This window comes from Brachycentrus maculatus, unplaced genomic scaffold, assembly GCF_059751285.1.
Source record: "Brachycentrus maculatus isolate JH-2025_06_01 unplaced genomic scaffold, ASM5975128v1 h1tg000119l, whole genome shotgun sequence".
Classification (NCBI taxonomy): Eukaryota; Metazoa; Arthropoda; class Insecta; order Trichoptera; family Brachycentridae; genus Brachycentrus; species Brachycentrus maculatus.
Window position 1 is genome coordinate 3,140,022 of NW_028280872.1, and position 16,991 is coordinate 3,157,012.

At 31.4% G+C, this 16,991-nt stretch overlaps 1 protein-coding gene across 1 annotated transcript; it reads right to left on the reverse strand.

The window, feature by feature from the left end:
- Positions 1–548: 548 nt before the first annotated feature.
- Positions 549–16,767, reverse strand: LOC148309676 (uncharacterized). The gene is made up of 3 exons (XM_088259719.1): positions 16,665–16,767; positions 10,305–10,901; positions 549–1,589 (listed from the first exon to the last, which is right to left on the reverse strand). Exons 1-3 carry the CDS (start codon positions 16,674–16,676, stop codon positions 846–848), a joined length of 1,353 nt encoding a protein of 450 aa, XP_088115845.1. The 5' UTR covers positions 16,677–16,767; the 3' UTR covers positions 549–845.
- Positions 16,768–16,991: the final 224 nt, after the last annotated feature.

Sequence of the window (16,991 nt, forward strand, 5' to 3'; positions counted from 1 at the left end):
TTAATAGAACATAAAACATACTAATTAACTCGTAGATGGAAGTACGTGTAGCTTCCGAAACTAGTCTTTAAAAAATAAATTTAATACTCAAGTGGTAAAAAAAAAGTGTGTTTATTTATTTATTATCATGTCTTACCACAAAGTGAATGCCGAAACAATAAATATTATTTATTATAAAAAGCTTGGTTAACTAGTATATCTACAATGGGTTTATTAGGTTATCTACGAAATCCATGATATTTTACTAATCAATCAAGTGGTTTCATTTCCATACAATTTTTATGCCAATATTTACGGCCAGTAAGTTCGTTTATTATAACTTGGCACATTCGATTCAATGCAATGATTTTCACTTTTACATTGTGTTTCCTCCATCACGTTCCAATATTTGGTAATCGATTGTTAACATTGGCGCAAAGGAAAAATACAAAGAAATAATCAGTAAAAAACTTCGTTTATTTTGCAAAATAATGATATAAATAACAATTGAGCGAAATTCGCTCTCGAAATAATAAATAAAAATTGTAATATAAAATCTAGCTAAGAACTCGACATCAATACGCATAAAAGAAATACTATTTACATGTATAAAAAGAGTTTTATAAGTATGAGCAAATCCAAATGGCGTAGAATAATATAATATATGTAAGTATATATATACAGGAAGAACTTCCATGGTATGTGGAAAATCACATGCTTAGATCAATTTAAAAAACAGGCTAATAGGATATAATAACAAGCTTCAAATATATCTATCTCTTTGGTTGGCTGGAGATTCATTCACCATAAGCTTAAGAGAGTACGAGTCAATTATTTATGTTAATTATCTAATAGGGAATTCAAGTTTAGTAGTAGAAATTCTGAGTTTTCGCTCTCTGGTTTCCTGGTCCTTGCCAGTTCTTGGGAGAGTATTGAGCAGCTTGTTCTCCGCTTCCGTGATCGTAAACATCATAGCCTCTTCCAGTGTTGTACTGGTTGCCTTGGTTTCCTTGCCAGGAGTTGCCGCTGGGTTTTTGTTCTTCGCCTCTGTACTGGCCATCATCGTAGTTGTTGTTCTGCTCTCCTGTGAATCTTTGTCCTTGATCTTCTTGGTAGTGGACACTTTGCTTGGCAGCTTGGAGAGCGGCCAAGTGCTGGGCTCTGGCATGAGCTACTTCCGGTGTTTCCTTGATGAACTTTCCGTCTTGGGTGAATTCGATTTTAGCGAGAGGTCCTCTCCATCTGGGCTCTTGCTTTTCTTCGTAGTTGTCGTAGTCTTCGTTGACTTTGTTGAAATCTTGTTCCTTGTACTGTTGAGGAGCTCTGTACTCCTGTCTTCTTTCATAATCATCAGCTCTGTTGTATTCTGGAGCTCTGTAGTCGGAGTTGTAAGGTTTCGGTGGGTTTGCCCTGAGGGCTGCATCGTGAGCTGCAAAGTGCGCCGCCTTGGCGTGTTGGATTTCAGGGGTGTCTAGAACTCTTCCGTCGTGTGATAGAGGAGCCGGGACAACTGGTTGTCTCGGGGCATGGTGAGAATCGTCCCTGTAATCACCTTGATCATATCCCCAGCGTTGAGCTGACGCTACTCCAAGAACGGCAACAAGACACAACTGTAAAGAAAACAAAAAAAATTAACACCATGCCTTAACTTTTAACTACAACATTTGTTTTTCTTCCTCGACACCTAAAATGGACACCGTATCATATTGAAATCATGTAAACAGAATAATGAATTATACTTAAGCAAGGTGAATGGTCTTGCTATACACATTTTTAGGTATGAGAGTGGAATATATTTTACAGGGTCCAGATGATGTAAGTAAAAGATAATGCTCACGGTGAAGGACATTTCTGATATATTGATAAGAGAATTGATAAAAAATATTTTAATTAGAATATCATCAATGTCAAGGACCTAAGGGGTTATAAACCCATACATGTACAAGTTTGCGTTACATTCTACCAACTAAGAATTTCCCCTAATCTCTTGAGAAAGTCACATTTGAGAATAAAATTATAATGAGGGATTTTAAAACAAAAAGATTATTGATCATCTTCATGAGATCAGAAATCTTTTAAGAAGTAAAGTCAATTTATGCAGTTGATGAAAACCAGTCAAATTTTAATTGCAATTTCACTTCTTGTGATAATTCAAATATATTTATTTTGATTGATGTTTTTTCAGAGAAAATAAACAATAGTCAACGCGTTCTTACCAATCGATTCATTTTATGAATTATTTGGTGATTTCAGTGCAGCCAAAACAATGCTCGAATATGGTACAGATTGTTGTGTGCCTGCTGTACGGATATCCACACCATTTATAGAACCCCACCTTGCAATCGCGGTTGGCAAGAAGCGGACTCCCCGCCTAAAGTGTCTGTACCAGTGACCCTTTGGCAGAAATTTAATAGACCGATACGCTAAACAAATTCCAATATGGATTGGTCAATCGTTCGAAAAACAGGTACGGGCTTTTTACACATTCTTTATCGGGAAATGATAATGCATCGAAACACGATATGCCATGAACAATTACACCCATTTCATCATCAACATGATTATTTACTTACTTATAACCCTTTTCCGCATCTAATGGTACATAGGGCACCGCATCGAATTGACGCAGTGTTATCTTGATCATTACTTACATGAAGGCAAAGTGATCACTCTTGCGCTTCAGGAACCAGTCCAGGGTAATATTAAAGAAATATTACAGTGTAAAATCACTAATATTTATTTTCACCCCCCCTGGGAATCGAACCCGGGACCTCCAGCACGGTAGCTAAACACGCTGACCATTACGATACGGAGGCGGATCAAAATGATAATCGAATAGTAAGTATTATATGTATGTATGGAATATGTAAGGAATGCAAAGGAATGCAAAGCTGAGACAAGCATCATCGATAAAATTAGGAAAGGTGTGTTAAGATGATTTGGACATGTAGAACGAATGAGTAGTAAAACTGGAGTAGTAAATTTGGATATGTAGAAGGAAAGAATGGTAAAACATATTTATGAGGCGAATGTAATTGGAAAAAAGGAGCAGAGAAAGACCGAGAAAAACTTCAGGCACGATCAGGAATGCCAAATACTTGAAAGCGGTCAGGTTAGGAGTCGAAGCAATCGGCGAGTATGTATGAGGAGATGCATGAACGTGGAAGAGGCGAATAATGTTTGCAAAGACAGAGTAATGTTGCGTTCTATTCTCTCTACCTACCCCTGTGGAGAAGCGGCGTGATGGTTAGTTAGTTAGTTAGTTTTTAAATGAAAGCGTAGTAAACTCCGTTGAATTTTTCTCCGTTGAGTTAAAAATGTATGTATGACAGGATTAAAAATGAAGATATTAGAAAGGAATATAAGGCTGAACTATGAATAACTGAAAATATTAAGAAAAGTTTTTAAAGGTGGTATGGACATATGGAGCGAATGGATAACGAGAGAATGACTAAGAAAGTATATTTGGCAAATGTGAAGGCTAGAACAGAACTAAGAAAGAAAAGTCTTGGGATGACCAGTTCAATCTGAACCCAAAATCTGGTCGTATCAAAAGTCTACGTTACAGATTTCTAAACGTAATTTTTTAAATAAAAAAACGGATATTATTTTATTTGTCTTTGGCAACGTTATGTTATGAAGTGCGAAAATGACACCTGTAAAGAATATAAAATAAATTGATTAAGAATTCTTTTCCGGTATCCATATCGTTGAAATAAATTAAAAACATTAATTTATTTAAAGTACCAGTTTATTGCGATTAGGTACTTACCCATAAATTCAAATATTTTAAATGTTCGATATTTTTCAGTTCAGTTTTCAATTACTAGAAACACAAATAACGTTACCACAAGTACCTACCTTCTTCATTAAAAAATAACTGTTCTTTTTTAAATACTTTTATTTTTTCACATTGGTAACACTGAAGAAACGTCATGTGTTTTGCCTCGTAAAAAAGAAAGTCTTTAAGTTTTAAGACAGTTATAGTAAACGTTTATATATATTTAATTCTCACCTTATAACTATGGAATATGACAGATATTTAAGTGCAACAGGGGAAAATATATGTTATGATAAGAAAAAAATATCCGTAAGAACTGGAATCCGCAAAAGAGAATCTGTAATAGTTAATTATAATTTGCGCAAGGGGAAAAATCATAATAATTCATTTGTTCCCGATCTTGGTTCCTTGCAACCATTGAAGAAATGCGTTGTAGCTATTACCAAAACAGATGTTTGTAATGTGATATATTTTTTGAATATCCACAAGAGGATTTTAAAATCATTTGATACATGTTCGGATAAACATGATGGAGTCGTAGATCATTTTTTAGAGAAAAATAATGATATTTTAAGCAAGATGGATCGGGAGTACAGAGACGAGTGTTACAAATATAAACCGAAGTCGGTCAAAGCTATTACCGATTTTTCAAGAGAAACCACACTGTTCTATTTGGATAAATAATTTGTATGTAGTTTGTTGTCATTGATTTTGTGCGATAAATTAGCAAGTTTATTAAAAGTTACTTAATTAAACCGAATATAAAAAGCATTTTTTTTCACGAGTATAAATTTAAATATAGTTTCATAAGACTTTTTAAAAATAGTGTATTCATTTCTTGAATGTTTTTCGCAGATACTTTGTGGCACATTGTATAAACTTTATAAAACTAAACAACTTTGTTTTAGCCACTTTTTTATTATTAGTACACTTTAACCTACCGGTTTCGACAAGAACCTTATCATCATCAGGGTTTATTAAATTTTAAAACATTAAAATACTCATAATTAATTACATTCAGTTCACTAATTCAATACGTATATTCAATTCACAATTTTTTTCACGGATATCTTAATTGCTCTAGAAAACAGTTAAATGTTTTTTGACATCTAAACATAGATGAAGAATATGGGTGTCTGAGTATTTACAGGGCTTATGACCTGTCAAAGGTTGGTGAATTGATCGCTTTACACACTTGCAACATTCTACCCGTGATCGGCAACCACACTGCTCAACATTTTTGGAACACCTAGATCGTCCTAATGTCGCCTACTTTCAAAATCCGCCAGATCCATGTAAGTCGATTTTCCAAAACATGCGAAATTCTCCGGGTAACATTTATGTTTAAAAGATTTGTCGATCTTTAGACATGTTATTATGAAATAGAGAATTTTAACATTTTTTAAAGTTTTTTTTCAGTAGTTAAAAAAAAACACGCGACAAACCGATAATGACGTCATCTCAATTTTTGACCTATCCCCGCTCTCTGATTGGCCGATATGGGTCAGAAGGCAAGTTCTATGAATATAGCGGAATTTGAAATACAACGCTGTTTTTAAGTATTTTTAGCAGGGTTTTCAAGTATATAAATATTTTACTTATTTATTTTTTTACAAAAATGTTAATAAAATTAGTATATAACCACTCACCGAGATTTTTACGTCTGCCGGTTTCGAGACGTACCCGTCTCTTCGTCAGGACAATCACTAACACAGCATGCAAATAATACTACCCTTCACCACCATAGCACCATTTACATACTCAAGTGTAGTTTTGAGTGTGTAAATGGTGCTATGGTGGTGAAGGGTAGTATTGTTTGCATGCTGTGTTAGTGATTGTCCTGACGAAGAGACGGGTACGTCTCGAAACCGGTAGACGTAAAAATCTCGGTGAGTAGTTATATACTTATTTTATTAACATTTTTGTAAAAAAATAAATAAGTAAAAATGACTAACCACAAAGTAAATGCTTTAAATATTAATAATATTGAGAATAAATATTTTAAGCAATAAAACCCACAATTGGCATTCCAATAGAGTATTTGTTTTAAAATCTTAAAAAATTGGATCTGGTGGATTTTGAAAGTAGGCGACACATATGATCAGTCTCATGGCACAGTACATATGAGTTGACCAAATCCATCTACGTTGGATAAAGTAAGCTTTTATTTAGCAGAAACTTTTTAAACTTCCGCGTGTTATCTACGCCTTGAGCACTTTGTTACGTTAGATCAATTTAAAAAAATATATTTTCATAACATTAATTCATTAATCAGCAGTCACTTTGTGGTAATATTTATCCATTTTCTATTATTTTTTTCTTGGTAAAAACCACAATTTCAGTGGTAAGTAAAATTTACCAAGTAAAATTTAAATGAAAAATATGCACTTAACATTCCTTTATTTAATAATTTATATTTAAAATACTAACTTTATGATTTTCCATTTTATACTTAAAATATAACTTTGTTTACCACTACAAATATTTAATTATAACTTAATTAGAATATCTACCGGTTTCGAAGCTAACCGCTTCTTTCTTAAGACCGATTAATAGTATTAATCAGTCTTGATAAAGAAGCGGTTAACTTCGGAACCGGTGGACATTATAATTAAGTTATAATATAATATTTTTAGTGATTTTAAAATAAAATTATATTTCAATTACATTATTTTATTTTGTTTATAAATCACCTTTATATTTACTTGTATTGAAGCTACCTTTAACGTTTAGTCTAGGAAAAAAAAACTGAATGTAACGAAATAAATTAAGTTTATTTCGAGAAATGTTCCACTTCATTACTTTTTATAGAGATTTTCACGCCCGTGACTTCTTTTAATTCGTCTCACAGTTCTTTAAGCATTGATGAGTGACAATATTGGACAGGTGGTGAAATGGGCTTTAATTTTATTTTGTTGTTGAAAAAGTATACAAAATTTGGAAGTTCAAGGATGTAGTGTAAACGTATTTAAAGTGAATTATTGATTCGGCAGTCAATTTGTGGTTAAATCTATCCATTCATAGATACATTCATGAATACGGTGTTTGAAAATGATGCGGAATGCATCGAAACACGTGTCACCGTAGATTTTAAGAAAAAGCGGTATTTACTAAGTAAAACATAAATTAAAAATGTATGTAAAGTATCTGGAAGCTGCCGCTACATTCCAGGGTCCTGTTTCAAAATTCCAGGGGCTGGGAATTTGTACAAGTTCCTTGAGGATAAACCACCAAGTTTTGACGACCATTACCCTATTTAAAAAATCATATTCCAATAAAGATAAGGAAGAATATGGAAGTCTGGGCGTTTACAGGGCTTACGCGCTGTTATAAGCAGGTTAATTGATTACTTTACACACGTGTAACATTCGTCAGACTACTCATGATTGATAACCACACTACTCAATTTTTTCTCAACTCCATCTCATGACGTGTTGGGTGATTGAGTTCACAACAGCCATCTTTGATAGGATTTTATAATACAACATTTTGAAATACTTGTTCACAAAATCAAGATTATCTCCAATTACAGAAGTTATTTTCATATTATTTTGGACATCTCATCAAAGATGAAGAAGAATATGGAAGTCTGGCATGTTTAATTTTTATTTTAAATATACTAAATATCTTTCAAATGAAGAAAAAACATTCAGGTTTTACCTAAGAAGATCTGTTGCATAGTAAAAAGTTCAATAAGTGGCTTGATATTTATTTTTAACACATTTTTTTTATTTTTTAAACATTAAATACGATCTTCTGAATTTTTTTTTTGATTTACGACGTTATTGAAAGGAGTGAGTGACTTGTTCTTGGTTCACAAACACTTATTTGGACACTAAATGTATTGTGAATAACCTATTTCATTACTTTTGCAATATCGTCTAACCCATTGGTTTAATTTGACCCATGGGATTTATAAAGTTTTAAGTTAACATTAAATTTATATCACAATAATTTAATTGAATTTTCAGAGAATAATTTGAACATGAAACTAAGCGGCAAAAATACACACAGCCAAATGTTTTGACGTTGAATTTACATCATCCAATATCCAAGGATAATTTTATTTTCCAGACTAAAAAATTGCAACAATATTAGCTAACTTTAGCACCTTTTTCAAGAATTAGAAGACAGAGAAATCAAGTGACCTTGTGTGCTAAATTGACACATTTGATGTAAATGAATTAAAATCAATTATTATGGGTCAATGCCGTAAAATCATTATTAAAACCAAAAATTTCAGTGAATTGAAATATGTGTTTTATTTAATAGTTACAGTTTGTGTTTAAATGTATTCAAGAAATTTAATTAAAAATAAAGGAAATTAGAAAAGAAAAAAGTATAAAGGAATTAAGTGTTTTAAGAAAATATACAACTAAGAAAAAGAACTAAAACTTTTATTCAATTTGTGTTTGAACTCATATGGACTCTTGTCAAAAAAAGTGATACGAAAAAAAATGATTTGATATATGTATACATATAAATATATATATATATATATATATATATATATATATATATATATATATATATATATATATGTATATATATATATATATATATATATATATATATATATATATATATATATACATATATATATATATATATACATATATACGCGAAAACCTTCGCACTCGCTAAAAATTACAAAATTGGGTTTGATAAATTAAACATTTATATTATTTCGAGAAATAAAAAGACTGTGTTTTGATCCACTCATATTTTTACTAACCAACTAGTTTCGGCAACAACCGGTTGCCCTCTTCAGGGTTTAATTTATTAAATTAAACTAAAAATTTATAAAATAAAAAATTATAAATTAAACCCTGAAGAGGGCAATAGGTTGTTGCCGAAACTAGTTAATAAAAATGTAAGTGGATCAAAACACTCTTTTTAAGGAAGTCTTTTTATTTCTCGAAATAATATATCAATATGATCCACAAAGTTAATGCTTTCAATATTCAAAACGATTAAACATTTGTTTAAATCGTTCTTTTTTCTTCATCAGATTAGCTGGTTAGGAAAGATAAATAAAATATAAAAAAAAGTTGGGGTATATTTTGAAAATTAGAATATAAAAACAGAACTAGGACGTCCAATAAAGACTGGGCCACACGGTCATATCATGGGATACTTGCCGTCAAAACATTGACGTGAAAATATTGCTCGTTCGCGGGCTCCTTAAGGTGTATGTCGCACTGCGTTGTTGCATAGGTACAATGTGCTGCAATTGTGTTTATATTTAATATTACCACTGTCGCGGTTGACCAAATACGTCAATAAAACAACAAAATTACAGAAAAATATATCTTACGACACACGACTTGCCCAACTTTTCGATGCGTACTTCCTGCATATTTATAAGGCAAGACTGAAATTATAATATGTCGAAAATTTGGAGCAAATTCTTACCTACATAAGTATTAAAAATATTTAGGTCAGAATTTATCAAGACCTTGAATATGATTGACTGTACAACTTAGTATCAAAAGGATTACCAGTTCTTAGGTAGGTACCTGAAAGAGTGTTACTTCTCCTGCTACTGACCCTTATGAGCACTCAATAGTGCATAGGGCACTGAATCAAATTAACGCGATGTCAATTTGAACGTTTATCAGATATCCCAGATACAAAAATATATCTAGAAGTTCCGAAAATTTGAGTAGTGTGGTTGTCAATCATGGGTAGAATGGTGAATGTTGCAGCATGTAAAAGATCACTTAACCGGCCTATGACAGGTTAAAAGTCCTGTAAATATTCCGTCTTGCATATTCTTCTCTATCAATGTTGAGATGTCAAATAGCAGATTATAAAAAAAATGTTGTTCAAAAGCATGTGGTCTATTCTATCTAATATTTATCTTATAATAAAAATAATAAATAGTTTATCGATATTCCTTTATTTGATAAAGCGTTCGTTAATAATATATAAAGTACAATAATTACATAAATATTGGACAATACAAAGAAAAACACTTACGAGATAAAAGTAGTGAAGAAGAAAAAATAAACAATATAATAGTATACCATATAAAAGAAGTGACATATAAAGTGATTGAAGAAAGAATATGAAATTTCAGAAACTAAAAATACAATATGACATAATTGTAATATATAAATAAATACGTAATGAGATCTTCGTGAAGTGTGAAAAAATATATATACAGATAACTAATAAAGCCTAAAAAAATACACAAAATGTGAGAATATTCGTAATGATCATTGCAGATGATCTTATTTAGAAGATTTGAAAGCCTTCCATTGCAGTCCTGTTGTCCTGGAAAAATTATTTCAGTTGTAATTAAATATTGATTATTTAAAATAAAATAATTTCATTTAGTTTTTCCGGTTGTTTTAGGACTCTTTGCTGGTGTTGCCTTTTGCGTGGATGTGTTTTATTTCGTCTTATAAGTGTTTGGCTACATATTGTCTATTGCTGTACAACGAGTGTGGACTAATATTTAACTACTCATAATCAGTCATGTCCATTTGCCACCTGTGGTCGATATTGATTCCTATTCCTTGTCGTGGTGGTTTCGTTACCAAGAGTGGTGCGGGTATCCATGTCCGTACGACTTGTGCGAGGCGGCTGCCACAGCGGCAAGATGAGCTGCCTTGGCGTGGGCTACTTCTGGTGTGTCCTTGATGTTTTTTCCGTCTTCAGTTAGCTCGATGTGGGCTGGAGGTCCTGTGTATTTGGGCGACCAGGCGTCGTGGGCAGGCGCCCAAGCTTTGGGGGCTGGTGCCCAGGCGTCGTGGGCTGGTGCCCAAGCTTTGGGGGCTGGCGCCCATGCTTTGGGGGCTGGTGCCCAAGCGTCGTGGGCAGGTGCCCAGTGTTCTTCAGCCCACGGTTTGTCAGCGGGAGCGGCTGCCTTGGCGGCGGCAAGAGCTGCCAGGTGTTCAGCCTTGGCATGAGCTACTTCAGGAGTATCCACAACCCTTCCATCATGTCCGAGGGGTGCGGGGGCCCACTTGTAGACGGGGGCGTAGCTGGGGGTCCACGCGGCCTTGTGTTCCTCGTCCCATTGACCGTGGTCTTGGGACTCCGCTAGGCCTTCGCCCTTCCAGCTTCCATCGTGAACTTCACCCCAGCCGCTGGCTGATACCACTGCCATCATGCAGATGAAACTGATGAGATACTGCAAAAAATATTAAAATTAACATATAATCTATATGTATCACCAATATTAGTGTTGTATTGCATGGAACCCAAAAGTGGAAGCAATTTATCCTTGATTAAAAAATATGATTTTTTGAGAACATTTTCCTTTCACAATATGAATTGAAAATTTTGAAGTTTTTTATATGATATTTACGATGATCGTAGAACAAAAAATCATTTTCAAAATGCAAGTTTGAATATTTTGTAGTATTCAATAATTCCAATCGTATAACTAAAATAAACACAATTGTAGTATAAAACATGATTAACCTTTATTTAGATATCAATATAAAAAAGTATCACTTCTTAGTGGTCAAAACTAAGATTTGGACTACTTAAAATAATGTATTTTTAATTTAAGTTTTACTAGGTAATAAACCATCATTTCTTAAAATCCCCTGTAACACGTGCTTCGACGCATTCCGCATAACTTTAAAATACAATTGTAAAATAGCGAAAAAATGGAAAGATATTACCACAAAGTGACTGCCGAATCACTTTGGAACAAAATATTAGTTTCATATTCAGCAAATATGCACACCTCATAAGACCTGCGTTTTTACGCTCTAATAGAACTTTAATTGAATAGATGATATAAAAATACTTAAGAAAAAATTAAAGCTCTATACATGAAAATCTTGAAAAAATATACAAAAAAAAACTATTATATCTTTTATTATATAACATTAAACCACGAGTGTAAGTCCCTCTCCAAGCACAAGAGCACAGTCCCTTTTATGGAGAGGCACAGCGAATCGAAATATAAAAGTTCTCCATATGTATAAATTATTCAAATGTATTATGTTATAAATAAAAATGTAAATATATTAAATGAATAAAAAAAAAATAGCTTTCACTAGCTGTTTTTCTTGTGTTATCTAACATAGGCCCCAGATAAGTATTTAGTTAGTATAAAGCAAGCTTTATTTATCACGCGATTGCATCCGGTTCCGTTGCAAAAACCTTCAATCTAGGTGTATTCAAATTCACAAGAAACATGTAAAATGCATTGTTATATCTAGATAAATGAAACCTTTTTGCAGGAATGAAATAAACCGTAAAACTGTGTTGTTATTTTTGGTGATATTATTATGTTTATAGGAATTCAGGGAAAAAATGACACTATTTCTATACATGTTTATCTGATTTTTCTTGTAAGTGCAGTAAGCAAGTAGACAGTTGTTATCGAACATTGGAGTATTTTTTTCTCTCGTCCATTTATCAGTTGAGTTTCCTCAATTCTGTCATTTTTACGCAACACGATAATAAAATAAATACTTTTTGAAAATATTAAATAATATAATATTGATAATGAAAATAATAAAAAATATAATGATTTGTATTTGAAATATAATTGAAATATAATTTTAGAAATTTTATTTAACGCCATTTTCGCAATATACTTCGCAATATTATCCCTTCACTGTCATTGGATTGTCCAAAAGGAAAAAGTGGAGATGATTTAGCAAAGAAATGCGTTTCTAGTTTCCTAATGATCATTCCACTCTGTTTCTAACGTCTGGTGGGAGAGCATTCCACGTGACCGATTCCTATATATATATATATATATATATATATATATATATATATATATATATATATATATTTATATATATATATATATATATATATATATATATATATATATATATATATATATATATATATATATATATATATAAATATATATATATATATATATATATGTAATAAAATAACTAGGTACCTACCTATACATTTTATTAAGTACTTACAAAAAGTACCTACATAAAACAGTTCTACCACCAGATGCCGCATGCGTCGCTCAGAATAAAACAAAAGACTTCCGATAATATTTATTAACTGTCAGAATCAGATAGATAGATAGATAGATAGATATAAAAATTATTATAAAGATAAATTAAGAATAAACTTTAATTACAAAGCAACACATTGTTTATTTTATTATTATACACCCACTTTACATATTATTTACACTTAATTTTCAAAAGGAAAATATTACCACGTTATAAAACGACAATTTTGTTAATCAAAAATGAAGAAACAAAATAAAAATAAAATGGATACTGCTCCTCAAACATTAGAAAACTTACTAGAAAAATTAATACAAAATGCTCAGGTAAGCAAACATCAAAATTTAAAAGATATTTCAGAGAAGTTCATCATTGAAAAATTTACAAGCAAAAATCCTAATGCAAACCAGTGGATGGATATTTTTGAAAAAGAATGTACACGTTTTGAGGTGACAACGGATGAGAAAAAAATTGAAATATTAAGATTGTTTATGGATAAAAGTTGTGAAGATTGGTACAGTTCGATGATGATAAAATTTTCCATGAACTCAGAATGGATAGTATGGAAAAACAACTTTTGTAAAACATTTACAAACAAGGGATGGAACCATGTAATGTTTGCATTATCTTTTAAATATAACGACGGTTCCTTGTTAGACTATGCCATAAGGAAGGAAAAACTTTTGTTGGAGATGAGAAGAACGATCGACATGGGTACCTTAGTAGATCTTATTGTGGCTGGTTTACCAGAATTTATAATTAATAAGATTGATAGAGAAAAATTAGAAGATACAGTCGATTTATTCAATGAAGTAAAAAAACACGAAAACATTGTAAATAAAAAAAGGTTTTCGGATCAAAGAAGATATGGAAATCTAAGAACTAGTGGTAAAATTAAAGATAAAAGTCCATGTAAGATTTGTGAAAATTTAAATAAGGGAACTCGATATCACCCTGAAGCAACGTGCTGGTTTAAAACAAAGGAGGATGATAAGATTAATAATAAAAATGAAGATTTACAAATTACACAGAAACAGTGCTTGAAGAATGAAAATAAAAATAATGTGGAAAAAATTTCTACAAAATATAAAATAAAATATACTCCAGAAAAGAAGAATTTCGAAGCAGATTGTATGAGCAGGAATCCAGTAATAGAATCGAAGGAAAATGCAAATGAACAATTAAAAGTTGTAAATTTGGTTAAATTAGAAGATAATTTAAAAGATCAGAATAAAAATAAAGACATACAAAGAACACAGAAACAGTGCTTGAAAAATGAAAATAAAAATAAAGTAGAAAAAACTTCTACGCAAGATAAAATAAAATATTCTCCAGGAAAGAAGAATTTAGAAGTAGATTGTCTAAGCAGGAATCCAGTATTAAACTCGAATGAAAATGCAGATGAACAATTAAAAGTTGTAAATTCGGTTAAATTAGAAGATACTTTAAGAGATCAGAATAAAAATGAAGGAATTCAAAAGAAAAAAACAAATGGATTAAAAAAAAACTGTGTCTACTTTAAAAGGGTTAAGAAGAAAAAAAAAAGAAAGAAAAAAAAAAGAACGGAGAAAAGAAAAAAAAAACTTTATCATATCACTAAACTTATACCAGTCCCTTCACTACAAGGAGATGATCCGGAGGACGAGTGAAAATTTTACTATGAATTTTCATCCCCAAGGGGGGAGATGTAATAAAATAACTAGGTACCTACCTATACATTTTATTAAGTACTTACAAAAAGTACCTACATAAAACAGTTCTACCACCAGATGCCGCATGCGTCGCTCAGAATAAAACAAAAGACTTCCGATAATATTTATTAACTGTCAGAATCAGATAGATAGATAGATAGATAGATATAAAAATTATTATAAAGATAAATTAAGAATAAACTTTAATTACAAAGCAACACATTGTTTATTTTATTATTATACACCCACTTTACATATTATTTACACTTAATTTTCAAAAGGAAAATATTACCACGTTATATATATATATATATATATATATATATATATATATATATATATATATATATATATATATATATATATATATATATATATATATATATATATATATATATATATATATATATATATATATATATATATATATATATATATATATATATATATATATATATATATATATATATATATATATTTATACACATATATATACATTCAACCCTTAACCGCACCCCAATGGGCGTGCATCGTATAAACGTAGTGTTATTTTAATCGTTAATACATGAATGAAAGGTAATATTGAATAAATATTACAGTGAAAAAATCACATATATTTATTTGACCCCCCTGGCAATCGAATCCGGGACCTCCCAAACGGTAGACGGGCGTGCTGACCATTACAATATAATACGTATACAATGTAATACATATACTTATGTGCGTTGAAAGGTAACTGCAAGCTATTAGAATTGTTTCTGTAGTATACTTACTATAAATAGTATGTTACATGTCAAATTTCTCTAGAATATATCTGTTGGTCATGTTTCTATATTAAGCTTGATCGGGAGATTTATTTATATCGATGCCATTATGAACACGGCTACTTTCATTAGAGTTCCGTTAAGATAAAGTTAGAATTTATTTACAAGATATTACAAAAATCTCTTAACCGCCTGTAGATCGGACAGTAGGGAGTCGCTTTCTCTAACCGGTGCGGTGGTGTTATACCTGGTATTCTGGTATTTACGAAAAGTTATACAATACTACTTTAGATATATAATACTAACCGACAATAACCCGGTTCTTTTGCAAATGCAACGATGTTTGACGTACTCAATTGTATTAAAGCCAGGATTAACATTTTAAATGCACGGATAATTTAGTTCAGTTTTAAAATTAAGTTTTACTTTAGTATGAGTAAATACCACTTGTAATCTTCATCGTTGAACGTCCCAAGGACACATTTTAAATTTATACTTAGTTTTACATACTTTGATTGAAAACGATGTGGAATGTATGGAAACGCATGTCACAATAGATTTTAAGAAATAGTGCTATTTACCAAGTGAAACCTATTAAAATACGGCGGCTGAATCAATTTATAAAATCATCTTTAGTTTTTAATTAAAAAAAGATTTTAACGATTCTAACGATGACAATAAAATTATTAAAAATGATACCCTCTTTATCATTCATCGTTCACTTTATGTAATAAAAATACTTAAAAACATTACTTCATGACTCTTTGACTGATAAGGAGAGTGTTATAAAAAGCACTTTTAAGTATACATATCAATGTTAACACGATTAGTTTCGAGAACTATAGATGTTCTCGAAACTGGCCATGATTGTATATGAACAAACTCAAAAATGGTATAATTCGAGTATTTTATTTACATGTCCAGCATTTCCTGGCGCTAAACTCTCAAAAAATCAATAATTTAATAATAAAGAGTTTGAAAAAATATAACAAAAATATTAGAGCATTAGTTGTCATTAAAAAGTGTTAATTTACTTCAACTAGTAATATTAACCTTAATCCGCACCCAATGGTGCACAGGGCACTGCATCATACTGACGCAGTGTTTATTCGATCGTTAGTGGTAATATTAAAGAAATATTAGAGTGAAAAAATTCGTATTTTTTTCTCTACTGGGAATCGAACAATTTACAGCATAATAAAAAATATCAGTTGCTTGTAGTATGTATCACCCAGTTCAAGATGCTTTGCCAAAAAATAAAAAAAGAGAAATATTCGCGTTTTGATTATTTACAAAAATATTTTATTTTCGTATTTTTTCTGTGAGCCTAAGTGGCTCATTATTAGAAATAGGTATCAAATTGTGATACAGTGGGTTCGAACCAAGAAACTCTGATTCAAAAGTTCGCGACACTAACCACGGGACCACAACCCTACACATCTTTGTGTGTTTTAATTAAACATGGTTAGTAATTGAAAAAAAGGGTGCTCACCAATGAATTCATTTTCTGTCTGGTTTGCAGTTGATATTTTATATATAAAATAATATAATTTTTTGGATCGCTTCTAGTGAACTCGATTCCAAGAAAGCCTATTCCCGAGAACACTGCTCTCTGTGCCCGTTGAGATCTCCGTAGAGCATTTATACAGCCTCCTGATCCCTCCACAAGGGCGACCCCCTACTCGGCGCATACTACATACGGCATACGTACTACATAATACTCTCCTTAGGTACCAGAAATCTCTGTTCTAAGGTCTATACGTATTATACGTTGTAGGCACAGTGCTACTATCATGTATCTACCACACCGAAAGGGGAC